This window comes from Centrocercus urophasianus, unplaced genomic scaffold, assembly GCF_019232065.1.
Source record: "Centrocercus urophasianus isolate 14NV4802_14NV808 unplaced genomic scaffold, USGS_Curo_1.0 seq_40, whole genome shotgun sequence".
Lineage (NCBI taxonomy): Eukaryota > Metazoa > Chordata > Aves > Galliformes > Phasianidae > Centrocercus > Centrocercus urophasianus.
This window is the reverse complement of record NW_024884978.1, coordinates 5,342,474-5,369,425: the sequence shown is the minus strand read 5'-3', so window position 1 is coordinate 5,369,425 and position 26,952 is coordinate 5,342,474. Positions and strand designations below refer to the sequence as shown.

At 52.7% G+C, this 26,952-nt stretch overlaps 2 protein-coding genes across 9 annotated transcripts in view; one reads left to right on the top strand and one right to left on the bottom strand.

The window, feature by feature from the left end:
- CASKIN2 (CASK interacting protein 2) overlaps positions 1 to 22,696 on the top strand; it is a 31,080-nt gene extending 8,384 nt beyond the window's left edge. For 3 of the 7 annotated variants that reach the window (XM_042832785.1, XM_042832787.1, XM_042832786.1), the window contains 17 exons: positions 10,616 to 10,667; positions 12,038 to 12,135; positions 12,241 to 12,386; positions 12,500 to 12,595; positions 13,371 to 13,501; positions 13,718 to 13,826; positions 13,974 to 14,082; positions 14,386 to 14,480; positions 14,561 to 14,678; positions 14,918 to 15,103; positions 15,474 to 15,595; positions 15,848 to 15,929; positions 16,044 to 16,138; positions 16,347 to 16,457; positions 16,572 to 17,034; positions 17,377 to 19,990; positions 20,284 to 22,696. In XM_042832785.1, coding sequence (XP_042688719.1) covers positions 10,616 to 10,667; positions 12,038 to 12,135; positions 12,241 to 12,386; positions 12,500 to 12,595; positions 13,371 to 13,501; positions 13,718 to 13,826; positions 13,974 to 14,082; positions 14,386 to 14,480; positions 14,561 to 14,678; positions 14,918 to 15,103; positions 15,474 to 15,595; positions 15,848 to 15,929; positions 16,044 to 16,138; positions 16,347 to 16,457; positions 16,572 to 17,034; positions 17,377 to 19,990; positions 20,284 to 20,380 — 4,724 coding nt within the window. In that variant the 3' untranslated portion in view covers positions 20,381 to 22,696. Of the gene's footprint in view, positions 1 to 8,324; positions 8,451 to 10,615; positions 10,668 to 12,037; positions 12,136 to 12,240; positions 12,387 to 12,499; positions 12,596 to 13,370; positions 13,502 to 13,717; positions 13,827 to 13,973; positions 14,083 to 14,385; positions 14,481 to 14,560; positions 14,679 to 14,917; positions 15,104 to 15,473; positions 15,596 to 15,847; positions 15,930 to 16,043; positions 16,139 to 16,346; positions 16,458 to 16,571; positions 17,035 to 17,376; positions 19,991 to 20,283 lie in introns of those variants that run through there. The other 4 variants (XM_042832790.1, XM_042832788.1, XM_042832791.1 and 1 more) reach the window with 4 other exon arrangements.
- TMEM94 (transmembrane protein 94) overlaps positions 15,732 to 26,952 on the bottom strand; it is a 55,011-nt gene continuing 43,790 nt past the window's right edge. For both annotated transcript variants that reach the window (XM_042832792.1, XM_042832793.1), the window contains 2 exons: positions 26,750 to 26,920; positions 15,732 to 25,980 (listed from right to left, as the gene is read on the bottom strand). In XM_042832792.1, the coding sequence (XP_042688726.1) occupies positions 25,908 to 25,980; positions 26,750 to 26,920 (244 nt within the window). In that variant the 3' untranslated portion in view covers positions 15,732 to 25,907. The remainder of the gene's footprint in view (positions 25,981 to 26,749; positions 26,921 to 26,952) is intronic.

Sequence of the window (26,952 nt, the reverse complement as noted above, 5' to 3'; positions counted from 1 at the left end):
TGAGGGAGGAGAGATTTAGGTCGGACATCAGGAGGAAATTCTTTACCCAGAGATTGGTGAGGTACTGGAACAGGCTGCCCAGAGAGGTTGTGGATGCCCCGTATGTGGATGGACGTGTTCAAGGCCAGGTTGGATGGGGCCCTGGGCAGCCTGGTTTAGCATTAAACGTGGAGGTTGATGGCCCTGCATGTGGCAGGGGAGTTGGAGGTTCATGATCCTTGATGTCCCTTCCAACCCTGGCCATTCTGTGATTCTGTGATATGTTGTGGGGTAGAGGGGTCCCTGCAAGGAAGTGGCACATGGTGGATAGAGTTTATCTGAGTAGCAACAAACTGTGCATTGTCATCTTCTAACTCAGGAGCATTTGAGCCTCCCCAGTCTGCTCATAGCACTGAAAGGGAGCAGGCTGTTCTGGGACTGCTCTTATTTGCCAGCCCAGAGCAGAGGGGACAGGACTTGGCAATGCCCAAGCACTGCACATGGCTGGCACATGTTGGGAGCCACCTCTCATACGCACCTCATCCTCTGTCACGTGCTTGGACATTGCCTCGCATGTACCTGGGCTGCTGGCTTTCTGCCACCCAGAGGGAAGCTGATTCTGTATTAAAAGCTCTGACATTCTCCTTGTGAGGCTGAAGATTTGAGTCTGCAACCTAGAAAAGCCACTCAAAGTGTATTCTGCACCATAGGCATTGGCACCTTTGGAGCAAGGGCAAGACTGTCCCTGAAGACAGAACCATGCTCACCTCCTGTCAGCTTTCCTGGGCTGAGGGTCAGATCTTTTCTCCAGGACAAGGAGAGCTACTGAATTCCAGCAGCAATTGACAGCATCTCTTGAGGAAGATGGTTTCCAGCTGCCTGAGAGTGCATGGTAGCAACCGGGGAAGGCCAGGAAGAGTTAAAGAGGTGCTTGGTGCTGTGTGTGTGTGTGCATGCACGCGCCCTGCTTTGTTTTTAAAAGCGCTTTGGCTGGCCTGGCCCTATGCCAGTCTCAGGGCTGCCACTGGCAAAATGCAACTTTGGTGAAGAAGTATGAAAGGGCAGAAACTAAATAACAGTAAACCACCTTTTCTGGCTCCTGCAGCAGTCAGGGGGTGGGGAGCTGAAGGGTGGGAGCTGCAAACTTGTTGTTTCCCCCACACTGTGCCTCAAGTTCCCCCAAAATCACACCCTGGCTGTAGAGGCTAGGATCTGCCTGAACCTTTGGCTGCAGCATTGCCAGGATTTGCCAAGGTGTCCCGATGAGTCACAGACCTGTCTGGAGATGCCCAACCTGCTTGGAAATGGCTCTGCTGAAGTGATCTTTACCCTGCTGGGGAGGGGCCGGATGTCCTCACCCATCCCTCACTGCTGTGAAATGCCCAGGGCTGCAGCACTCTGTGTGCAGGGTGGATGCACGGTCACTACAAGCTGTTTGCAGTCTGTAAGTGAGAGAAGCTGGAGCAGCAGATCAGTACTGCTTCAATGGCAAGATAAGGGAGCAGGGCAAACCTGCAAGCATGGCAGATACACGGCTCCTGCAGCTTCCCAAACCTGGTGCAACATGTTTGGGTGTGCTTCTGCAAACCCCTGCCAGTGCTGGCGCAGCTTCTCCACAAGGTCCCAGCCAAATGTGGGAAGACAGCACGTGTTCCCCTTGCTGTGCTCAGGAGCAGTCAGTGTGAGCCAACCCCACCGGCGACTGTGCCATTAGCTGTGAAATCTCCTGGGATTTCGTAATACTGCACTTCACCATGAGCACTGCTGGTGATGGCAGTTGCATAACACACCTTGGTGTTTCTGCCTCTGTGTGCAGGATCTCTGCAGTACAGACCTCGTGATCTGTGAGGAGGTGGCCATGTGTATGCTGGCAGTGAGGATAGTGTGGGGTGGCTCGAGCTTTCCATTTTGCAGATGCCTCTTGTCCCCTTGGAGCATTGGTCTCAAAGTCTCCCCCAGCTCCTGTCCTTGCTCTCTTTCCCTTCTCCCCTCCAGCAGCCCAGCTCAGGTGTTGGTCTCATCCTTTGACAAGGATGGGTGTAGATAAGGGCGTTTTCAGGCTAGGGATGAGTTGGGTAAAGCACCTGTAGGGAGAGCATGGACTGGGAAACCCCTGGACCTTTTCCCACCTTTTCAGGGCCTCTCCACTACCACCCCAAATGGCACGGGCTGGGGCATACTGTGCTGCAGTAAGGCCACATGAGCACCGCTTGCCTCACCTGCCTCTGTGTCGAGTCCTTTGCAGTGGCTAATGATTGCCTTTGAGGGGGTATATGGTGCTCAGCCAGCATGATAAGGCAGAGGGATTGCTCTGGGAGCAAGCCCATGGTACACTGGTTGGCCTGAAATACCACAGGTTTGATTTTGTTTGAACTTGTGTGATGGGAAGAGCTGCTCTTGTCTTCCTCAGATAAGCTCCCAGTTATTCTATCAGTTTTAAAAAGGGGAAAATATACCTCCTTGCAGTGGAAGAGGCAGTGGGGTACTGGGAAGTCAGCAACATCCCTGCAGCTGGCAGCAATCTGAGCTGCCCCAGATGTTTCCTTGTTAGTGAAGCCATGTCCCAGAGCAGCACTGAGCTCTGGCCAAGCGAGGAGGTGTGGTGACACTGTGCTTATTTGCAGCCTAGCTCTGTGGCACAGGCACGTGGCTCAATACCTTGGCAGAGTGATTGTAGTAACATCCCTGGGGCTGTGCTGCTCTGATGGCATTTTTATCTTCCTGTGTAAGTGCAAGGAGTGTGCGGTTCATTTGCCTTAACCAAGGCTGGTGAAATGTGGCCATTCAAAGCTCAGCTGCCTCTGGACCCCTTTGAGGGATCCCCAAACTTGCCCAGTCCCAGGGAGGAACCCTGCTACCTATTGCATTCCCCTGAGGTGGTGCTCTCCAATATGGTATCTGTCCCTATGGTTATATTTAGCAGTGTGCTGGACTGAATGTGACCCTGATGTGGGTGGGGGGGTTTCCAGCTCTGCCCCCTGCAAGTTATGGCTCTGCACCATACCACTGCACCCTGCTGTGAATCCTAAGAGCTTTTTGTCTCCAAATTCATGCTGAATGCAATCCTGGATGTTTTCCTGGCTAGAATGTATATAAGCCCTGTGGTGAAGAGGGTAAGCTGGTTCTATGTGGTGCCTTATCCTGTGAAAATGAGCTAGTGTGACCCTTTTTTCCCCTTCACACTCCCTCTTTCTCCTTCCCACTCCCTCTGGGGGATGCTGCGAGGCAGCAGGTGGAGTTTCTGTGCTCAGCTCCCAAGTCCTGCCTTTGCCGCCAACTCAGGCTTGCCAGGGCCGTTCCTAACACGTACCCGGTGTGCTGGGAAGGCATAAACAGATCAGGTTCCCGGCAGGGGTCCAGGGACCAGGCAGGTCTTGGCATGTGGCCCAGCACTGTGCAGTTGTGTTGAGGTGTGGGAAGCACCAAGGGAGAGTGGCGGAACTGAGGGGACAATCCTTGATCCTGCTGTAGGTCGGCCCTTATGCAGTATGTAGTGGGAGACAGGGCTGCTCTGTGTTATCCTAGTCCCCAGCTGGTTCTGAGCATCTGCCAGCAGTCTCTGGAACAGCCATGGGGCCATGAACCTGGGCTGGGCAATGTGAGGAACCCATGGACCCTGAGCAGCTGTGGTACAGGGGATCAGGAATGCGGGGCCTGGAATAACTCAGCAGCCGCTGAGGCCCACGGCAGGGTGGTTGCAATGCCCCTGTTGTATGTTCTCGTTCTGTCATGGGGACAGGAAGATGCCTGTCCTAAAACATATGGCATGTGGGGACCTACGGCTTGTTGTAGGTACCACAGCCCTGTGACACAGTGAGGCCATTGTTTTACCTGTCCTGTGGCAGGGATAAGGAGAGCAAAAAGGTGTCCTTCTCTCAGGCTGCTCGTTCCAGACTGGGAGAACCTTTGCCTGTGCCAGCAGGGACAGATTTGTCCTTTCTCCTTCCTGTTGTGACCTCACACGAGGGGATGGCACACACAGGCAAGGAGGGATAAGTGTCCCCTGTACCCAAGCCTTTCCTGACTTGCCCTTCCATTGTCTGAGATGAGGTTTGCAGAGTGATCCCTACCAATCCATGTTGTCACTTGCTGTGTGGGAATGCGGAGCTGCCACTGTTTCATAAGATCCCATTGTTCTGTCCCAACACAGATGCTATCACCAGCTGCAGCAGTGACACTTGCAGGAGCTAGGGCTAAGTGTTGCTCGTCTGACGTCCCTGGCTGTGGTGGAGGCTGGAGCCATGTGTCAGCTCTGTCCTGGAGGGAAGAAAAAGTTTTGCTGGAGCTGCTTAAGGTGGCTGTGGGAAGCAGAGAGCCTCTTCTTTGGTCTTGGCCACACTGGAGAGGCAGCATCCCTTGCCAGAAGAGGGAATCTTTGTCTCATGAAGATGGAAAGCTGATCCCCTGAAAGCATCTGCTGTCTTCCTCATCCCCTGCCCAGCCAAGGGTGTGCATTCCAGAAGAGCTGCCCGTGTGTTAATGAGTGGGGCTGGCTGACAGCAGCACCTGCTCACAGGTCAGAGTTTAGAAAAGGCATCTGCAAGGTATTTTTAAACACTTGTGACTTCACACCCCATCCGCATAGCCATGAGCTGGGAACAGCAGTTTGAGGTTCTGCAGTTCTCAGCTGCAGACAGTTTGTTAACTGTGGGGTGGGAGCTGGTGGAAGGGAAAAATTCAGTTTGAGACCACTACAGCGTTGGGGCAGAGCCTTTATTCAAAGTGGTGACTTAACCCACGGCCTTTCTGGGTGACCTTGAGTGAATGGCTTCACCTCCTGGTTCCTCCCCTCCCATCCTGTGTATGCCTTGCCCAGATTAGAATACATCCAGGGTGGGGACAGTGGCTCCATCTACCCTGGCAGCTCCTGACAGCCATTTCCCTGGGGCTAAAGGGTGAGGAAGTCACACGATTTCCAGCCACTGCTACGTGCTTTGAGGACCGGCTCTACTGGGCAGAGCAAGTTCCTAATGTCAGCTGCCATGTGCAGGGGACAGCAGAGTTTCTGTGGGTTCTGAACTGGGATAGATGGGGACAGAGCATGTTAGGCAGCATCAGCCTGGTACCCCAGCCTCAGTCTGGCCCTGCTATCTCCAGGAGTTGCACAGTTTACTGTGGCTGGAGGTCTGGATCCTTGCTTCAATCCCTTGAACTCACAGGTTTTTGTTGGCCATTCTTGATTGCTCTACATTTTATCTGGGGCTGTCATTAGAACTGTGAAATAGTTACATGCTCCTTTGGAGTGTCGAAGCCTGCCAGGTGTAGGTGGGTGGCTGTGTCCCTGCGTGCCCTCCCTAATTAACTGTTGCTCAGCAAATCTGGACTCACTGACCTGCCTTAATCCTGTGCAGGGCAAGCCCTCCAGCTGCTCTTCCTGGCATTTGCTTCGCATGTCTGGCACCAAGCCTTAGGGGCTCATGGCCATGGGCATGTGGTAGCCTTGGACAGGGCACATGGAGGCACCCCAAGAAGGGGGTTGCCCCATGCAGGGCTGCCTGGTGCTATTATTGGGGTTGTTCTCCTTGCTCTGGCTCCTTTTGTATTCACAAGCACATTACTTGCATGGTCCCCACATCCTGCTTCCGCCCTTTCTTCCCATTGAATGTGTGTCTGTCAGATTATTTTTCCCCTAATGCTATACTTTGCAATTTTCCCAAGTTGAATTTGCCTGCTGCCTTCCTGATCTCTTTAAAGCCCTTTGTATGATTGCTGTCCTCAATGATCAGTTCAGCATTCTCTACAGATTACAATTTATCATTTACTTGGCATTACATTACTGAAAAAGCTGAAGGTGTTGCTGCAGCCCCTTTGTCTGGGCATGCAGGAGGACTAACAGTCCTTTCCCTGGCTTCCTTCAGAGTTCCTACTGGACCAGCTGATCAGGAGCCAAAGCACACTGTTAATGCCAGAGTAAATATTTTGCTGGTGCCTGCATCCTGCAGCCCCATAAGTGATCTCAGCTCCATGGCATTTCCAGTGTGTCACCTCTGGCACAGGTGGTGCTCACCTCTGTCCTTCCCAGGGTAGCTGCAGAAGCCACATTTGGCTGCTGCCCCCCCTGCTATTGCCCCATCTCTTCCTGCTGCAGAAGGTGTACTGTCCTTTCGGAAGGATGGGGGAAATGGAAAAGACTCCACCTCTTCCCTCTGCAAATACAGCTCCTCTGAATTCACATCCTGCAGAGCGAAATAGCAAGATCCCAGCCGGGACCGTGACTTCACTTCCTGGTAATGTGTTTCTCCAGCCAGCTGGAAAAGGAGCTTCCATATCTCTGAATGAGCTGCCTGGCTTCCCCCACCCAAAGTCTTTAGCAGATGTTTACAGCCTGATGGGCTGGGGAATGTGGAGTGAAGATTTCAGCTTCGTGGGAAGGGGAGCTCCCACTTGGTTGCAGCACATCGGAAGATGTGGGCACCTTGGTGCTCAGGGGGAATGGTCATGTGCTGGTGCAAACCCCAAGGTAGCAGAAGGAGATGGAGTGAACCCCTCCATCTTACTGAAGTCTTTCTGGGTCATGAAACCTGCAGCAGGAGCACGTGGTTTGCTCCTCAAGGAAAAGGGTGACTCCAGACATGTCTTTCCAAAGGGATTATTTTTCGTTACTTCCTTTCCTTGGTGCTAGCACCATTCGTGTCCTCTGAGATCATGAAATCTTGGGAGTAGAGAGGCAAGAGCTGCACCTTCTCAGCTGCACAGATGGGGACAGGGCTTCCGACTTTGCTTTTTTCCTTTCATTGTTCTGGGAATGTTTGTTTTGAACAAAGCTGCTTTGAAGCTGCTTGTTTTTTTCCTGCTTTGCTTGGGGGGAACAGCAAGAGGGAAATTGAGGTATGACCAGAGGTCCCTGCAGATGACGGGCTGTGCAGTGTGGGGGTGCTGCTCCTGCTGTTTCCGACTTCTTTAAAATACCTAATTGTTGGATTTTCCCTGTGAAATACTAAATAAGGGAGCAGTCTCCCAGGTGACACCATGATCCTGCTGTCATGCTCCCATGCACCTGTTTTTGCCCATCAGTATCTATGGGTCCCCCATAGCAAACTATGGAGGAAGGCAGAAACTTTGGGCCTCTGCTGTCTGCTCAGAAAAGGGACTTCAGCTCCTTCGGTTCCTTCAGTGCAGCCTTAGTACAAGGGTGCCCAGGGGGCTTATTCCAGCTAGATCTGGGGTTGAAACTGGGAGCGGTGCATGTTTATACTGGGTACTGTGCAGCCTGCAAGGCTGGGTCTGGTGCACCTTACACCTGGGTTTGGATGGCATCTCCCATCATCTTCCAGGATAACTTGGGGGTTTCTTCCTGTCAGGGGAGCTGAATCCAGCACTGGGCTTGGTGTTCGGCATGCAGGCTGGTGTCTGGGATTGGGAGGCTTTGCCCTCACACAGCTTCTGTCCCAAGCTTGCTGGATGGCTTTGGCTGAATTTCTTCATCTGTGGTCGAGTTCCTTTCCTGTCAAAGTGAGCAAATCCCTTCCTACCTGCTAGGAAATAGCGCTTTAAATAGCAGGTCTATGCTGGGCAGCTGTGTCAGGAGGAGCTGGTTTGGGTGGCCATGGCAGACATGCCTGTGGATGGATGGATGGCAGGAAGGGGATAATTTCTTCAGAGGAGAGATAGGTGGATGTCACCTCTTCATGCCACAGAGAGATATAAGGTCTATCCTGATATCCAGCTAAGCCCAAACAAGATGAGCCTCTCCTTCCCTGCAAGCAACCAACAAATGGTTCAATGCTCCAGAGGGACCATGTCTATCTCCACAGTGGTGCTTGAGGAAACAGCAGGTGTCCCCACAGGGGTGAGATGAAACGCATGAGTGACTCATGGAGCCCAGTGTGCTGGCACAGGGAGTTGGGCAAGGGTAAGTCTGACTCCACGCAGCCAGTGCCTGGCAAGTGTCCCAGGAGGTTAAATACGGATTTGCACCAGGCTGGCTGCCAGTGGTGCTGAAAGGTACCCACCCTCGCAGACTGCCCTCCTGGGTGTCCCCATGTCACACAGTGCAGCCCCCATGGAATGGAGGCAATCCAGTCCCATGGGGAAACAGAGGCATGGGGCAACAACATGCTGCATGGGTGAGCTGCTGGTGAGCTGTTTTGCAACATGTTTATGGGGACATACAATTCCAACTCCCCCTGCCAGGTGCCTTAGAGCCAGCTCCCTCCCCACCAGTGATGCAGGGCTGGAAACTGCTGTGACCAGGAGTCCAAAAGTTTGAGAAGCAGTGCATTCCCACAGCTGGGGTGGAGCAATCAGCTATTAGGGTTGTGGCACCATATCTGAGTGCAGCCTTTGCCATGACCACATCCTGAGTAGCATGTGGACCCTGTATGTGTAAGCAATTTGCTGGAGCTCTCTGGAGGTGTTTCCTGCCTGCTGCTTGGGAGCAAGATGCTGCACAGAAGTTTACTTCCTTCCCTCAAGGACTTGCTCAGCCCTGGTCAGTGCTGCCAAGTCCCATCCTGCCTGGGAAGGAGCAGGTGAGTGCATAGGGTATGGGATGGAGTCAGCAGGACCCCTAGGGGGAGCACGGGGATGAGTATGGAGGACTTGTCTAGGGTTAACCTTTGGGAAGTGCAAAGTAGACTTTTTCCCTGAAATTCTCTCTAGCAGGGCTTTCTGCATTTCAGTATCAGTTCTCTGCTTTGGTGGCCTTGGTCCAGATTAATCCTTCGTGGAGGTGAGCATATGCCCAGCAGCATGTTGGCCAGGCCTGTGAGTACTCCAGCCCCGGTGTAGTCCCAAAGAAGGTGATGATGCATCTGGGAAGGATCCAGCTGCCACATTGCAGTGTTGTGGTTAGATTGGTCCTGCTCAGTTTTAACCCATCCTCACATTGAGCAAATTGTCTTTTTGAGATTGCTTTGACTGGCCCCCATGCGCCATACACGCAATTTTGGACAGGGTAGACAGGATGGGGCTGGCAGAAGCTGCCTTGTTGTGCTACATACATTTTCCCCTGCCAGGCTGATCTCCATCACTCTGCTCTTCTCTTTGCCTGTGCAAAGCCCCCAGGGTTTCTGCCTTTTCAGGCATGCTTGTACTCAGTGGGTATCTCCATCCATTGCACTCTTTCAGCACTGCCCACCTAGCTAAGCTCTGGAGCTCCTGCCCATGCACACAGTGAGGATCTCTTTGCAGGAGCTCTGTAGGTCTATAGAATTGCTGCTTGGCTGATGATGGACATCCCATCCCAATCTTAGTCGTGGCAAGTAGTCACGAGTCCTTCAGCAGCAGCTACTCAAAGTCCGTTCATATATGTGTAATGAGCAAAGGTTTACATAGAGTAAACTTAGAAATAAATCCAAAAAAATAGCACAACCAAAGACAATGCCACGTTTGGTCAGAATAAGAACCAGTTAACATCTTCATGGATAAAACTTTCTTCTCCGAAAGAGTGGTCAGGCGCTGGAATGGGCTGCCCAGGAATGGGGTTGGGTCACATCGCTGGACGTGTTCAAGAACCTTTTAAGGGCGGTTCTAAGGGACATGATTTAGTGGGGAAATAGTGGTGGATGATGGTCCTGGAGGTCTTTTCCAATCTCCATGATTCTGTGAATAATTAGGCTGTTTACAGAACATTCTAAGTGGCAGGAATGCATGCACCATTATTTGGTTTCCTTTTAATCATACATTTGGATGATGAATGGGTGCCTTCCCATTTTCAGCCCTGGTTTCTGGCAGAAGGGCTGCACATCTCCCAGTCTGCTCGGCTGCAAGGAAGGAGGCTCCTTCCCTAGAACCCCATCTCATTTCAATGTGGCTTGAGCTGGTTCAGCCCGATCTGAAGCCCAGTTGTCAGACTTCGATTTTTCATAGGGAACAGCACAGAAATCTTTCAAAGCATTTAAACTCAGCTCATCAGTGATAGCTCTGCTTGGAAAGGCAGATGAGTGGCTTCATTTCTTGTCCCTTGCATACCTTTTCCTTTCTTTCCTGTTTTACTTAGCACATGAATTCCAGAGCTGTTAATCCTCTGCCAGCCCCTCATGGAGAATACAGTCCTCTCTGTGTGGGAGAAAGGAATTCATTCGAATTGAGGGAAGGAGTGGGGAGCAGGGACACGTGCTGGGACCAGGGTGGGGTGAACGTCTTCTGTTGCTCTGTAGCCCTGAAAAGGGGGGAGGGAGGGGCAGGTGGTGGGATGGCTGCAGTGGCACAATCCTGGCATTCATGGCCAGATGCTTCAGCCTCTGACTGCACCATAAAAATGCCATTTGTGTGGGCTTTGGGCCTGGCCTTGGCAGGCAACAACAGCGACTGGGGGTGAAATGCCCTGCTCAGCACTTCTGGGGCACTGCTGCTTATAAAGGGGAGGGAAGCACTATCCCACACGGAGTGGTACGAGTTGCAGGGTCCAACCTATCCAGGGTCCTGGGGGTGCGCAGAGAAGGACAGGGGGCAGGAAGGACAGAGGGGAATGGATCTGAGTTAGAGTGGGCTCAGGGTGGTGGAGGGAGGGTTCATGAAGGTGAATTGTGGAGGTGAATGTGGAGCAAGAGAGGGGAGACGTTGCAGAGATGGGGCAGGCAGTGGTCTGCATGCTGGGAAGTGAGTTTCTTGTGGGATGTGGGTCCTCGTGGGTGTCCTGTTCAGCTGCAGGGGCTCTGCTTCTCACCTTGACTGTCATCACTTGTCTCTGTAGAGCTCCTGGGATCTGCCAAGCGCCTGAATGTGAACTACCAGGATGCAGATGGGTGAGTACTCCCTGCCCCATGAGGCTGCTGGTTGCCTGGGCACTTCCAGAGAGGAGGGGAAAGGTTTGCTTGGGGTAGCTCTCTCTTCAATGCCCTCTTGCTTCTGGGTGGGTATTGTGAAGTTTTCGAAGTTAACCGCTGAGCCTTGAAAATGCAACAATATCTCAAGACAGTGCTACTTTATGGAGCCAGTGCAAGCCCTACAGAGGCAGACAAAACATGTGGATCTGAGCTCTTCTGCATCCCCTCCTGTAGGACTGGGGCTGAAACAAGTTCAAGGTGTCCTGAGTGTTGGGTAGCATACTGAGGAGCACTGTCCAGCCAGCCACAGAACATGCACATGCTTGTGTGCGTGTTTAACATCCCAAGAGCAAAATCCTTTTACGTAGGGGGGTTAAAGAAAGAAGAGATGTGATTGCTAAGTGACCGCAGCATATTTGTGCAGCTCATCACTTCCAAGATCCAAGCACTTAATAGGCTGGGTTCTAAGAGTTAAGGAAACCACAGAGGCCAATAAAATAAATAAGCACATTATTCTTATTGAATTAACTCTGACCCATAAATTATTAGCATTGGTTTAAGTATTGTTGTACCTAATTTCTGTTTTCTTTTCGAGGACTCTGTAGGAGGAAGTGTCAGTGCTAGTAGGCCTACAGGGGGTTGGAAATGTGCAGCGTGACCATCTTAAAATAATAGTATATAGATGGAGCTTAATAGGAAAAAAAAATCTAATAGTAAAAGTAGATCTAATTCTGATAAGGCATAGGGTTCATGTTCAGGCAGATCCAGGAGGGCTGCTGGTGCATAAAGGGTCCCTGTTGAAGCACCACATGTGGTGTTTGGTTTATAAGAAGCCCCTGCAGGGATGGCCAGGGGGATTTCCTCCCAACCATACACTTGTTTTGGGGTAGAGGTTTCAGTGTGGCTGTGTTGGAGGAGGAAGCAGCCCTTTGCTGTGGTCAGCACATCCCTCCTCATTTAAAGTTCCCTCAATGGAGTAAGGACCTTGTATTTTGGCAGTAGCCCTGCAGGTGACAGCACAGGGGGAGCATGCTGGGCAAATAGACTCCTTTCACAGCCCTGAGACACAGAGCATATTAATTGCTGGCAGCCTTTCCTGCTGTGCCATGGGCTCCTGGCATCACTGCTGGCATGTGCAAGACAGAACAGGAACAGCACAGGGGTATTTACCTCCACTTTGCTATGGGGAAACTGAGGCACTGGCTGACACTGAGCTGTGTTTGGAGCAGTCAAAAGGGACATAGCCATGAACCACCTAGTGGCCGGCCCAACCCTCAACCCTCAGTCCCTGTGCAAAGTGGGGCTGTCAGAATAGCATGGGAGGAACTGGGCCCTGCCTTGTGCTATAGGTTCTCAGCACTGCACCATGCAGCCTTGGGTGGCAGCCTGGACCTCATCTCACTCCTGCTGGAGGCACAGGCCACTGTGGACATCAAGGACAGCAACGGTAAGGGGTGACCTCATGCCCTCTCCCTACGGCAGCCAGCCTAGCCCTCTGAGCCATATCAGACGCTGAGCTGCCCTCTGCCTTGCTGAGCCCCATTTCCCCCAGGGATGCGCCCCCTGCACTACGCAGCCTGGCAGGGACGCGTGGAGCCAGTGCGGGTGCTGCTGCGTGCTGCCGCCTCTGTCAATATGGCCTCACTGGATGGGCAGATTCCACTGCACCTTTCAGCACAGTATGGCCACTACGAGGTGGTAAGTGGGAACTGGAGCCAGCGACGGCCACATACCTCAGCTGGATCTGTCCTTGTGGGTGGGTGTGATGCAGGAGCAGGGCGATGCTGAGTCCCCACATTGCTCCCCTGTAGTCGGAGATGCTTCTGCAGCACCAGTCCAACCCCTGTCTCATCAACAAGGCGAAGAAAACCCCCCTGGACTTGGCCTGCGAGTTTGGGCGACTGAAGGTGAGCACTCTGCCATGAACTCCACAGCCTGGCGGGCAGCACTCACCTCTTCTTGTGGCTAGGCAAGACCAGGTCCTGAAGCTTCGAGCTGCTGCCTTTGCTCCCAGCCTCACAGCAAGGCAGCAGCAGACTGACAGAGAACCTGGGTCTCCTTGTTTCTGAGAGCTCACACCTTCCCCCCACCCATTGTGGCTTTGCTCTCATTTAAGGACAGGCTGAGCCTGCTGATCCCCACCAGCCTGCAGGGCCCAGCTCCATTCAGCTGCTCAAAGTCCCAGCTCAGTTTGTGTGGACAGAGAGCCTCCCTATGACTCAGGAGACCCCAGCTGAGCCAGTGTGGTGGGGCTGGGCTGGTGTGTGGCCAGCCAGACTGTCCCATGCCCCATTGGGGTGGGGTACATGGGGATATTTCCATTTTTGGAGTATCTGTAATATCTGCAGCTATAAACAGGGCAGTAAAAATAACTCGTCTGTGCCTTTGGGTTGCCTTGAGATGCTGAGAGTCACTCCAGGCTTGGGGAGATGTGTTTTTTCGGGCTTGATCTGAAAAGCCTGATTATGGGAAGACTATTTCTGGCTGTGGTGACTTTCTGCAGCCCCTCCCAATACAGTGGTCGCAGCCAAGCTCTGTCCAGGCACAGCCAAGACCTAAGGCTATGGGATGGATGGAAGTGATGAGATAAGGAGCACAGAGCCAGCCCTGAAGAAAGCAAGTGCAAGTGCCTTGTTGTGACTGGGTCACCTGCACCTCATTGCTCACCCTGTGCCTATGCAGGTGGCCCAACTGCTACTGAACAGCCATCTGTGCGTTGCCCTCCTGGAGGGGCAGTCAAAAGATGCGACCGACCCCAACTACACCACCCCACTGCACCTGGCAGCCAAGAATGGGCACAAGGAGATCATCAGGTAACCCCCACACAGCCCTGGCATCGCTCAGTGCCAAAAACCGTCATGACTTCGGTCTTGCATCCTCCTAAACTCATGTCCCTGTTACAGGCACTGGTGCCTCATTCCCAAAGCCTCAGCAGTGCAGAGGGTTGTCCCCTTCCCATTGCAAAGAGCTGATCCCCTGGCCCCTGTTCCTGTGTCCTCCTGTTCATGCCTTTCCCTCCTTGCTACCAGGCAGCTGCTGAAGGCTGGAATTGAGATCAATAAGCAGACAAAGACGGGCACAGCCTTGCATGAGGCCGCGCTCTATGGCAAAACAGAGGTGGTGCGTTTGCTGCTGGAGGTGAGCACAACGGGGACAGGACTGCACTTGTGGACAAACCCATGAGGCTTGATCACCTTCCCCTCTCTCATACCCTTCCTCCCCCCATCCCCTGCCAGGTGGGTGCTGCTGCAGATTCTGGCACTAATTGTATCCCTCCTTGGGCAGGGCGGTGTTGACGTGAATATCAGGAACACCTACAACCAGACAGCACTGGACATTGTCAACCAGTTTACCACTTCACATGCCAGCAAAGACATAAAGCAGCTGCTGAGAGGTGAGATGGGACTTGCCTGTGGCCAGGGCCTGCCTGGCACTGAGAGGAACATCTTCCTAATGGAACTTGCCTGTTGCTCTTACCCTCCCAGTAGTCTTAAACCAGCCTGTGTGCAAGTGTCAGTAGCTGAGTCTCATCACATGTGCTCCCATTCTCCTTGTGGGTGATCCCCAGTGATCAAGCAAGCCCTACCTGCAGTATTAATGTTCTCTCTTCACTCTTTTTTTCTCCTCCTGCCTTTCCCAATCCACTTCCCAATCCACTGCGCTGACACCTTCCTTTGTTTTTCTGTCTCTTGTTCAGAGGCATCAGGAATCCTGAAGGTACGAGCTTTGAAGGATTTTTGGAACCTCCATGACCCAACTGCTCTCAATGTCCGGGCAGGAGACGTCATTACGGTGAGACTGCTCCCGACTCCCTGCCCCCCATCTCCACCACTACCCACAGTACCAGCCCCTTCCTCCTCTCCCTACATCAGGTCCTGGAGCAGCATCCGGATGGGCGATGGAAGGGACACATCCATGACATTCAGAAAGGCACTGATCGCATTGGGTACTTCCCCCCCTCCATTGCTGAAGTCATCAGCAAGCGAACAGGTCAGTGACCACCCTGGGTCTGTTGTCTCCCATGTGAAACCACCTCACCCTTCCCAGCACCTCCCATAGACAAGTCCCTGCAGCCCTGGCTAGCTAGGTGGCAGGGAAAGAGAGGATTCTGGTGGACACAGGAGGCTGTGTGACTGGTGTGGTAGAAATCTGGGGTTTGAGACTGAGATGTGCCCCCTTGCTGTCTCCTACACAAACTTTGACCATGCATGTTTTGTCTTTGAATGCAGGCATGATCCTCCCCCGCATGGCGTCCACACACCAGCACCAGGGCACTCCTGGGGCCCCCACGGCACTCCCTGACTGCAGCCCTCCACAGCTGCAGCATCTCCCCAGCGAGTGTCCGCAGCAGGCAGCCCCAGCATCCTATGGCCACCTCACCCTAACCTGGACGGCCCCAGGCCCTGACAGCTCAGGTCAGGGATGCAGCTGCGGAGGGAGAATGACTGCGGACCTTTCTCTGCCCCCAGTCCTGTCTGCGTGGGGGACTTTGGGATACTCTCTCCTTCCACATCCTCACAGGGAAGCAGCTAGACAAGAGGGAGCAACTGTAGAGAAAGGGAGCTTAGGGGAGTCCGTAGAGCAGCCTCCCGGTGTCTTCAGTCAGACTGAGCTCTCATGTCCCTTTTGTGTGTCCCATGCCAGCCCAGGTCACCCTGTCTGTGCTGTGTGTGCCAGGAGGGACTGTTGCATGATGTGTGGCTGGAGGGACCTTGGGGGGGGTTGGATTTTGCTGTTGTCATTGTGCTGTCACAGCTGACAGCCTTCCCTCCTATCCTTGAGCAGCAGGAGACAGGAACAGCGTGGGCAGTGAGGGCAGCATTGGCAGCATCCGCAGTGCAGGCAGTGGACAGAGCACTGAGGGTACCAACGGGCAAAACACCAACATCGTCATTGAGAACACCAGGGTAGGTACCAGCCCCTGCTGTCCCCATGCTCTTCCCCACAGTTAACCCAGGCTGAATCAGGATGACGATGTAGTCCAGCGCTTCCCTTGTAATCCCCTGCACCTCTTGGCAAAGCAGGGACTGACAAAGCTGAGCATCCTTTATCAAAATGTATTTGCTGCTGTGGGAAAAAAAACAGTGGGACTAGAGCTCACAGAAATAAGGCCCTTCTGGAGGGATGTTTTTCCTCCACTCGTTCTTCCTCTCCCTCAGCCGCTGCCCTCCACTGGTGATGACCTCCAGCAACAGATTTTGGGATCAGAGCCACGCAATGAGCAGATTACTTCCATGACAGGTGAGGGATGTCTCAAAACCATGGGGCCTTAGGGACAGCTGTGCCCTGTCCTTGGGGCTGTGTGCTGCCCAGGTCCCTGTGTGACTCTCTCCTCTCCCCTGTTCTCTCTGCCAGGGCCCCCAGGCCACCAGACCCCTAGCAGCTGCACCCCTGGAGACAAAGTCTTTTCACACCAGTTTCTGCGACCTGAGCAGCTCCTTGAGGGGAAGGTAATTAGGCCAGGCAACATCTGGTATGCAGGGTGGGAGGACCATGTCTGGGGCTCTCTGCCCAGCTCTTGCTGCACTGGGGAGATGGAGCTGAGTTTTGGGAATGCTGGGAATGAGTGGGTCTTCCTCAAGGAGTTCCTGTTGTCATGCTCCAACCAACCCATGCAGCTGTCGTCACAGGCTTCTCTTTGCCTTGTCCTCTCCCCAGGATGCAGAAGCCATTTACAACTGGCTGAGTGAGTTCCAGCTGGAGTCATACACTGTCAACTTCCTCAATGCTGGCTACGATGTCCCCACCATCAGTCGAATGACACCAGAGGTAAGGCAAGTCCTTCCCTGCAGGCTTGCACCCCTTGTCCTGCTGGCTGTAGGTGCTTGCTGCTCCATGCTTTCCATGCTGCTGCTAACTGTTGCCCCGCTCTGCTTGTGTTAGGACCTGACGGCCATCGGTGTGACCAAACCAGGCCACAGGAAGAAAATTTCCAGTGAGATTGGGCAGCTCAGTATCACCGAGTGGCTGCCCAACTATATTCCGGTGAGTCCCTGGCGTCAGGGCTTTGGTCCTCTTTTCTCAGAGCTGCCTTTCCCCAGGACAGGATGGGGGAGCTATAAGAAAATGAACACTGAAACTGCCTGCATTAATTCAGCCAGAGAGAGATCCCGAGAAAGCAGCCTCCCAGTCAGGAACAGGGAGAAGGTGGGTGAAAGCACTGCCCATCCCTTGATGCTCATGGCAGCATCTCTGTGCTCTTCACAGGCTGATCTGATGGATTGGCTCAGTGCCATTGGTTTGCCGCAATACCACAAAAAATTGGTAAACAACGGCTATGACTCCATCACCATTGTCACAGACCTGACATGGGAGGATTTGCAAGAGATTGGCATCAACAAGCTGGGTGAGTCCTTGCTGCATCATAGGGGTAGCCCAGGGCAGCTGAGTCTCCTGGCCAGGTCCTCGTGTCCTGACCTCGCATGGGGTGGGCAGTGCAGGCATGTCCTGTACACCTGCAAAGGGGAGTTCCTGGTCATCCCCAGGGACTACCTTGGGCAGACTGGAGTAAGGCTGTGCTTGTTGGAGGTTGGCATTGGTTTATCTCCTCTCATAGGCAGGCTCTGGATAACCTGAAGGCCTTTGCCCCAGTTGGTGGTATGACCTTGGCTGTTCTCAGCCAAAAAACAAAGGCCTTCGAGGGAAGGAGCCAACCTAACATCCCTTTCCTCTTGAAACTCTCTCCCAGGCCACCAGAAGAAGATCATGTTGGCTGTAAAGAAGCTCAGAGACCTCCGCAAAAGCCTCAGCCAAACAGAAGCGACACTGACAAGACATAAAGTCCCTGGTGCCCTGGACATTGTCACTATTGAGTCACTGGAGAATGGGGAGTGCCAGTCCCCAAACACACCCAAAATGACAACGTTCCAGGACAGCGAGCTCAGCTACGAGCTCCAGACAGCCATGTCCAACAGCTGCCACGAGACGCTCAGCATCAAAAACAGCCAAGGAATGTCACGGAGCCAGGAGAGCATTGGGGTGCGGTCCCGGGGCTCGGGGCACTCACAGGACAACGTACCGTGCCGGCACCTCTCCAGTCCCTCTCAGGAGAGCCTGGGCAGCGGGGAGAGCAGCAGCAGCAGCAGCGGGCAATCCTGCATGCCACCTCACAGCAAGGAAAACCTGGCCAGCCTGCCGAGACAGCCTAGCCCAGAGCCCTATGGGAAGCTCACCTCCCCTGAGGGGCTGAATGGCTTCGCTAATTGCAGTGGGGGCAGCCCTCTTAAGGAGAGGAACCTGCCTGAAGGCACAGATCAGTATGCCCGGCTGACAGCTCAGAAAGGTGCTGGCCATGTGGGGACACTGATGGTCACTCCCAGCACTCCTCCCCAGACTCCCAGCAAGGCAACAGCTCCATATGTCTTCATGTACCCACATGTCTCCTTGAAATCCCCAAGAACCCCTTCCAGTCAGGGAGCAGAGCAGCCTAAGACCTCTGCACACTCCTACCCCTCCTCTGGGCAGAAAAGCAGTCTGCAGACATCAGCCCCAAAAGCTTTCTCGTACCTGCACAGTCAATGTAGCCCTGCTGAGCTGCTCAAAGCTGCCACAACCCCGAATGCCTGGCAGACAGGGGAGCAGCACAAGGGGGGTGAAGGCTCCAAGAACAAGAAGCGCTCACATAGCCTGAACCGCTATGCACTGTCGGATGGAGAGCCTGAGGAGGAGGAGGGGATACCCACCAGCACGCTGGGCTCCTATGCCACCCTGACGCGGCGGCCAGGACGCAGCCAGATGCCACGGGCCTGCCTGCAGACAGAGGCCAAGGTGACCCGCAGCCAGTCCTTTGCCATCCGGGCCAAGCGCAAGGGCCCCCCGCCGCCGCCTCCTAAGCGTCTCAGTTCTGTCTCTAGCACTCCCACCACCGAAGTGGACAATGAACAGCCTCCTAACCCTGAGCGACAGCCTTCTGTACCCCGGGATGTGGCTGACACAGGTGCCAGCCCCAGTGACAGCGGCTGCAGCAGGACAGTGAGGAGCCTGGTGGCCGCACTGGAGGAAACACCAGGGCTGAATCCACCCAAACCTCTCCTAGCCCCGAAACCACTGCATGTGGCTCAGGACTCTCTCTCCAAGGCTGCTGTGGATGATAAGTCCCACAACAGTTGTGATCCCAGTGGCACTGTGCTCTCTGATTCTGGCTGGGACTCATTTGATAGCAGCAAGCCGAGGAGACGGACACTGAGTGAGCCCAGTACTCCCATGTCAGAGGCTGTGCAGGGTAGGCAGGAGGATGCCTGCTCAGATGCAGAAGAAGAGGCCAAGCCAGAGGTCTCTTCATCCTCCCAGAACAGTTCCAGTGAGTGCATCCCCTTTGCAGAAGAAGGCAACTTAACTATCAAGCAGCGACCAAAGCCTGCTGGGCAACCTAAGGCTGACACTGCAGTGCAAGGCACAGAGCCCAATTCCCAGCCTGCGGAGGCCCTGTGCTCTGATGGGAAGGAGACGGCTGTGTCCACTGCCACCAGGGAGCTGCCCATGCTGGAGTTCAACCTCACTGAGTCAGACACGGTGAAGCGCCGACCCCGCTTCAAGGAGCGGGAGCCTCTGCAGGCAGTGCTGAAGGCATTCAGCATGGCAGGGCAGGCTGAGGTGGGGGCCAGCTCTGCACCCCAGTATGCCCAGGCCCAGGCTGTAAGCATCGTGGGCCCCACCACACAGGGGCCAGCACCACAGGCTGGACTGGCTGGAGATGCTTTTGACGATGACAGTGTGGAGTTCAGGATTGCTGAGATAGAGAAGAGCATCTTGTCACTGGAGAAAGGGATTAAGAAGGCACCAAGCCCCATCAAAGCTCCCAGCCCCACAGAACTGCTCAGCACTACTGTGGTGAGGATGCCTGCTCCAGGTATGGGGATCTGTGGGGAGGCCTCTAGGGTTGTGGCAGGGTCTGAGGCTCTCTTCTACCGCGGCTGGCTTGATGTGGCATTCCCAACCAGCCCAGTGAGGGGGACCTGTGCCACCTCATGCCATGAGGCTTTTTCTCTTGCAGACATCCCTGCCAAGCACACTTCAGTGGCGTCCACAAAGCTGGTGTTCTCTGGGCCCAAGACCATCTACCAGCAGGTCCTGCAGCCCTCCCGCCATACTGTCGCTCCCTGGGCAGCTACTGAGTCAGTGCCAGATGTGATCGGGTCCCTGGCTGGCCCCAGCCCACTGACACTGGAGGCAAGCAGCAAGGTGTTTGTAAAGCCCTTGGCCTCTGCCCCAGGGGCTGCCCTGGTCCAGCAGCGGCTGGAGCACACCAGCATCACCACATTGCAGGCAGCTGAGAAGAAGATCACAGTGGAGGAGGTGCAGAGGTGAGGTGGCTTTGGGGGAGAAGATGCTGGGGTGAGACCCCTGGGAATGGTACTGGGGAGCCAGGCATAGGGCTGGGGGCCTCCAGCCCTAAAGGCAGCAGCTGGTGCCCAGGCAGCCCCAGGACTGTGTGCAGGCTGCAGCACACAGATAACACATGCCTGTGACACACTCAGTCGAGCATGCTGAGGTCTGGCTGTGCCTGGGAGGATCCAGTTCATCCTTGCTGCCTCTGCCCCATTTGCACTTTGAGCCTTCAGGCTGTGTTCTAACCACCTCTCCCTTCCCTTCACAGCCCCCTCAGGGCCACGCACTCAGCCAAGAACATCCTGGAGGACATCAGCAATATGTTTGATGATCTGGCCGACCAGTTGGATGCAATGCTGGACTGAGGCTTGTTCCCTGTTTCCCTTTCCCACCTCTGTCTGCTCTGTGAGCCTGATGGGGGAAGAACGGATCAGCGCCAAGCGGTGCCTTTAGGTTCCTCCAGCTGCCCCCTCCCTGCACTTTGCAACACTGCTGGGGATGTGGATTGCCCTCCTCACCCCTCATGTCACTGAGAGCTGCCTGGCCTCATGTCACCACTGCTGTACAACTGTGGGCTGCTTTATGAGGGAGTCAGGCATTTTCCTTTGGACTGACAGAAAGAGGAGAGCCCAGGAGGGCTGCGCTCCTGGAGGCCATGGAGGAGTCCTCGCTCCCTTGCACAGAGCTGAGGAACCTCCACAAAGGACCTTTCTCTTTCCTCACTGCACTGAATCCTGCTTCTTATTATTTATCCCCTGCCAACAGTGTGTCAAAAGAAAGACCTTCCTGGGCAACTGCCATGGAGCTGGCTACCACGCAGAGCCTTGCCTGACAGCAGCTGAAAGAAGACAGGGCTTGTCCTCATTTGGCAGCTCGTACAGTGAGAAGGAACCTTCCTGCTTTATTTGTTGCTTTTCCAAATGCATTAGTGTCAGGCAGCATGTAATGTGAGTGGATTGAAAGCCCCAGTGGGACCCACACCTCCCAGGATGGGGCTTGCACTGTGTATGCCCACAGTCATGGGGATGGTGGCACTGAATGCCACACATGGACGCATTTAAGGCAGTCTAGAGCAATGTATTCTGTGGAGGCTGGCCTTTGCTACACTGTGCCTACCCAAAATGCAGCCCTCGAGCTTACAGGGATAAAGTAGCAGAATGGTTAGTGGTAGCTTTTTGGTTTTTTCTTTAACCCTCATTTCTTTTTAGGTGTGGGCCCTCTTCCTACTCCCTCTTCCCATTTGCACTCTCCCTGCAAGGAGAAGCTGGCACAGGCTGTGAATGCTGTTACACAGCAGCAGCATTTGGGACCAGGCTTCGATGCAGTGCTAAAACCCAGTAAGAGGGGTGATCTCACATGCATGCGGTGAACTCGGCTCAGTAACAGCTGCTGTGCACACACACTGGATGCAGTTACAGCCCGGTGGCTGTAGCAGGGGAACAGCAGTGGTAGCTCATTGCATCCAGCAATAGGAACGTCTGCATAGCTTGAAGACAGATTTCTCTTCCAGGATCTGTTAGTAGTGCATGTCTAAATATGACCAAGAGCCCTGAACTTGGCTTGTACTCAGCATGCCAAGCAAATGAAAGCACCGCAGCACCAGAAGGGAACCTAAGATTGTACTGAAGTGCCATTTGTTAGAAAAATTCTGAAAAAAGGGAAAAATAAATTCCATTTCCAACCTCTGTTAGAAAATGTCCCACACAAAACCAAACTGGAAAGGGAGAAGGTGGCCAAGAAGGTTTTCCCAGTCCTTTGGGGAATGTGAGACTGAAGGAGCTTGTTCACAGCCCCTTACCTTGCATGGAAGAGCAGAGCCTGCCCAGTTGGCTCATGTGGGCCTTCTCCCACATGGCCATGGCACCACAGCCTGGTAGGATGTGCTAGCCTTGCTCCTGGGCTGGAAGCAAAGATGGAAAATTCCCCAAGAAAGGATTGGCTGGGACCTGAGGTCAATTTGAGGTGGTTAAGGCACCTTACTCCTGGCTAGTTGGTTGCTCTGTTCCAAACATCATATAGCGCGTGTTTAAATGACCATGTCTGACAGGCAAGTGCTGCATCGTGGACATGATGATTTTAAAACAGCTCCAGCCTGTGGCACTTTATCAAAAGGTTTGCACAAACCTTTTCACAACTGTTTTTATTCTCATGAGTCAACCTGGGACAAATCCAGTTTTTTTGGGTTTTTTTTGTTTGTTTGTTTTTCCTGACATTGATAAACTGTAATTTTTTTTTAAAGGCCAATGTATATATTTTAAATGTGATTTATTATATATATTTACTAGCCAGAACCGCAAGTCTTGTACCCTTGGGTCAGGTGTAAGAGGACACTGGTGTGGAGCTGTCGCTGTCTGAGCCACCTGAGGGCAGCATCATGCCGCTCTCACTGTCAATAAGGGAATTAAACACTTGATTTTTTCAGAATACCTATTTTTTAAGCTCTAGATTACTATTTTGAAGCTACTGTATGGTGTGTAAGTTATGCACACTATGGCTGGGACTGACCCTGCCTGCACCTGCTCCGTGCAGCAAGACAGAAGCAAAACAAATTGCCCATGTAATCATTAGACTGACAAGATTTTAAACCTTCTGCTGTTTGTGTTGATAATGTTTTGTTTTCCACTAACATCCATTAAGACTGAATTCTATTAAACAGTGGGGCCTATTTCACCCTTTTTATAGTTCTGCATAGTTGTCTTCTTCATGTCAAATCATACAATCTCGCCTCCTGCTCTGTTTGAAGTCCGCTGAGAAGCAGTTTTACCCTGCCCCCTGCATGCTTAAGATCTGGGTTCCTTCAGATAATTTTCCTGATACAAGATGCGCTGTCACCTCTAGCAAGGTTAATGTTCAGACTGAGCATGATGACTGTGACAGCAGCGTGTGATGAGCACACTGGGTACAAGTACTGCCTTCCAGTCCCTCTGCCCAGCTTTGGATCCTTTGCTCAGGCCAAGCAGCCTAGGCCTCATCTCATCAGTGTTTCTCCAGAGCTCCCAGTGCTTGCTCCTCACCACCAGCTTTTCTTTCTGAGTTTCAAGCTGCACCGCCTGCTGCAGTCACAGCACTCAGCAATGACCATGCAGCAAGCACCTGCCTGGAGATCAATCGGTAAGGGAAAGGTTGGCCAAGAAGGTCAAGGGAAAGGTTGCTGTGTGGGAGAACGATGCAGTGGTGGGCTCATTTGCCCACGGCTCAGCAAAAACTGGGAGAAAGTGTCAGGGCCGGATTCTAGGAGTACCAAGCTTTCAGGCTGTGTTCCTACAATAGAGGTGAGTTACATTAGCTGTGACCCCATGGCATGACCAACTGCACACATCCATAGCTCCTTGCTGTGTAGAGTCCCTCCAACGTTCCCTGGATATGTTTTTTAAGACAGTAATTTATTACTGTTCATATACTGGATGCACGTGTGTTAGGGTTTCTTTGTTTTTTTAATACAAATCAAATATTTTTACATTCATCCCCCAAAAATTTAATATAAAATATACACCATTTAAAAACATCTTGATGTAGGAAACTTCCTCCTAAAGCCATTCACTCCAGTCCTCAGATGCCTCAATGGCAGAGGACGGGTGGCAATGTCAGAGCATCCCAAAGGCCCGTTTAATAGGCCATGGCTCTGCCCAAGTCTAACAGAGGAAGGAGGATGCAGAACAATAACTTTTGTGATCACCCACAGAAAGAAACCCTGGAGGCACCACCTCTTGCAGAAGGTGCAGCTAGCAGGAAGTCCTAGCTGCTGCCTTTTGTTGCCCACAGGTTCAGCAGCACAGAGCAAGAGCTAAGGTCTGGGTGGCAGGCTGCTCTGCAGGCATAGCATTGAGCAGCTCCGTGCTGCCTCCACCTGCAGCCCAACTTGGCTACGGAGAAGATAATGCCCGACTTGTCAGCCAGCCCTAGCATCAGAAAGAGAAGCTGATTTCTCAGTTGCCAGTGATCTGGAGCTCGCTTTCAGTAACCTAAGTGAGACTGAAAGCAGCAGCTCATTCTCTCTGAGCCAGGCAGCCCTGCAGATTCAAAAGGAGTGAAGGAAGAGCTCAGCTCAGGTCAGCTCACCTGGCAAAGGCTGACCTAGTATTGCTGCACTGCAGGTGAGCAGCTTTGCCTTTCCCCACTGAGCTACTGGCTCCCTATTCCATTCAACTCTAACAGCAACACTGAGCCTGAGCAGCCCCTCTGCAGCTGCAGAACAGGCTCCAGGCCCCCTGACACCTGTACTGTGCCTCCAGCAGCCTCACTCTGTCCTCAGAGCTCAAAAGACTGGCTGTACTCCAGCTCCCCTGCTAGACCCACAGCAATAAGGGTATTGCTTAATGACAAGCATTCTCCCTGTTTTTGTTGAAATGTAAGGAAGACAAGGTGGAGCAGCAGGTAGGGCTGGGTATCCCAGCTAGCGCCCTGCCTGCCAGGGAAGACCAGCAGCCTTGTGTTAGCATAGGACACCAAAGGGAAACAGCAGCTGTGTACTGTAGTGTTAATAGTGGAAGCAAAAACACTGCCAGGATTTGTCATGTTTAACCTGTTTTTAGAACTAGAAAGACAGTCAATGTCTCCATGAGCTGTAAATAGGTTGGCAAGCCTATGTGCTCCTGCATAGCCCCCAACTATAAGCCCACAACAGCACCACTACTCCCCTGCAGCTGGGGTCTGTTCAGAGCTCAGGAGTATATGTGCAGCACTAGGGGCACATCATGGTTTGCAGTAGCCATCAGTGGAATGTTTCCCCCAGCTAAAGAAAGATGCCTCCAGAAAAATGGGTATAGCTGTGTGGGGAGAAGCACGGGGGGAGAGACTTCCAAGCACTACCACAGAAAGACATGACTGGGAGAAGGGAACCCCTATTCCATGGGTGCAGCACAGTTCCAGGCTGGGAAAGGAGTCACAACTGCTAGATATAGATGGAAATACACCTCCCTTGCTCCATGCAAGGGGTAGGGAGGTCTCAGGTTTTATCTCTAGATACAAATATTGCTGTTGCTCTCTCAAGCAGCCATTTCGCTGAACAGCAATTAAAATCACAAAAATGAGGACAGTTGTAAACCTACCTGTTTGAGGGCAATTAAAGCAGACAAGAGCTGGTTCAAATAGGCTGGAGGAAGCTGGGCTGTGCAAGCAGGCAGAGCTGTCCTCCTAACTCCCTGTGCTCCACAGAAGTAGGGTTAAACTCAGACAGCTTCTCTTAAAGGCCTTTCCATTCATCTCCTGAAGCACTAACAGTTGGCACGCAGCTACAACACTAAAGAGCAGTCCTGGCCATGACAGACAGACTTTCCTAGCATGGCACCAGAGCTCCTTCCCAGTATCCCTTTGTGCCAGCTGAGGGCTGGAGGTCACATTCCCACAATACTCTCAAGAGCAGCAGGAGAGATAGCTGAGGAAGGCAGCTGAGGGCACGCGCAGGCATGCACACATGCATCATCCAGGAAAGCAGGAAGAGGAAAAAAAAAAAAAAATAAAAAAATGGGTTTCAATAGAAATCTTTTGCTTTAGCAGCCCTGTAGCTCCCCTTCTGGCCCTAGATTATCCAACCAGGTAAAAAACAAACAAACATTTTCTCACCCAGAAGGAAGGAGTCAGTTGATTTCAGCATCACAATTATACTAACAAAAACCTCTACTAATAAATAAATAAAAGCAGCCTGAACAGCCATCAGAGCTTGCAGGCTCCCTTGAGAGCAACGTGGCAGGCCAGAAAAGGACTGCATACCTACTGGGGGGTCCTACTAGAAGAGTCCTGCCTGAGCCTCCCCTGAAGGTGCTGATGCAGTTTTGCAGAGGCCGTCTGGTTTGTATGTGTGAAAGGAAACTTCCTGAGCCTGTGAGCAGCTGCTCTCCCCTTGCAGGATGCTGCTGTGTGACCCTGCCCCCAGGGAATTCAAGTTGAAAGCGTTTAAAATGGAGAATTCATCCCCAGCTTTGTTTCAAACTGCAACTTCTGCCTCTTTTGGTAACGGACCCGGACCCTAGAGGAGACAGGAAAAATAGCAGTCAGCACATGGAAGGGCAAAAGGCAGAGCTGCCCCACTACAGTTCCTGAGCTGCACAGCCCTGAGAAGCAGGGGAGCCCTCTGGCCAGGGCCCTCCAGTACTAAGAGGAGAGTCAAATCTAGAGAGCAGCCCATGATCTCACACCTACCCCCACCAGCAAAGTCCTGTCTCCAAGGCCACCAGACACAGTGCAGAAAGGTCCAGAAACCCCTCCCACGAAGAGAAATGGAAGCTGTACCCCAATTAACATTCCCTGCAATCCCCACTGCCTTTCCCCATCAACTCTCTTGAATCAGTGTTCATTAGCATTAACTCCCAGCTCTACCTGCTTCCTGTACTAGGAAGAACTTTGCCTGCCAATTCTTGGTTTCAGCTACTTTATGTGGAAATGGATCCCACAATCCAGGCACTGTGTGAAGACATTATTTCCTCTACTGTGATTCATTATTTCATTGTCCCTCCTGGGACAAGATATAGAGAACAGCTCTCTCCAAGCCACACTTGGCATCTCACAGATGTTGGCTGTCTCCCTTTCACTAGGGGGAGATAAGGAATTTTGGTCTCAGTGTCCCTGCCCTCTTCTGACCCTCCTTCCTCCTCTGTACTTCCTTTCTGAGAGTTGGAACATGAGCATGCACACAATAGCCAGGTGATTTACACAGCACAGTCAGATTTTCCTTTTTATTCCCCACCTGTTCTCTGTGTATTATTTCTCTGCAGCTCAAGACTAAGCTGCTCCCATACCTTATTTCATGCAGCTTGACAATCTCATTGATGATAACCACCAGGATCAAGGAAAGAAAACCCAGGAGCCACGAGACTGGAGAGATGGAAATGTACTTAAAAGTCAGTGGAGAACTGAGGTTTTCCCAGAGCTTCAGGTCCAGCAGGGTCTGTGCTACTTGCCCCATTAATCTAAGATCATAAACAGACAGAGCAAGTTCTCA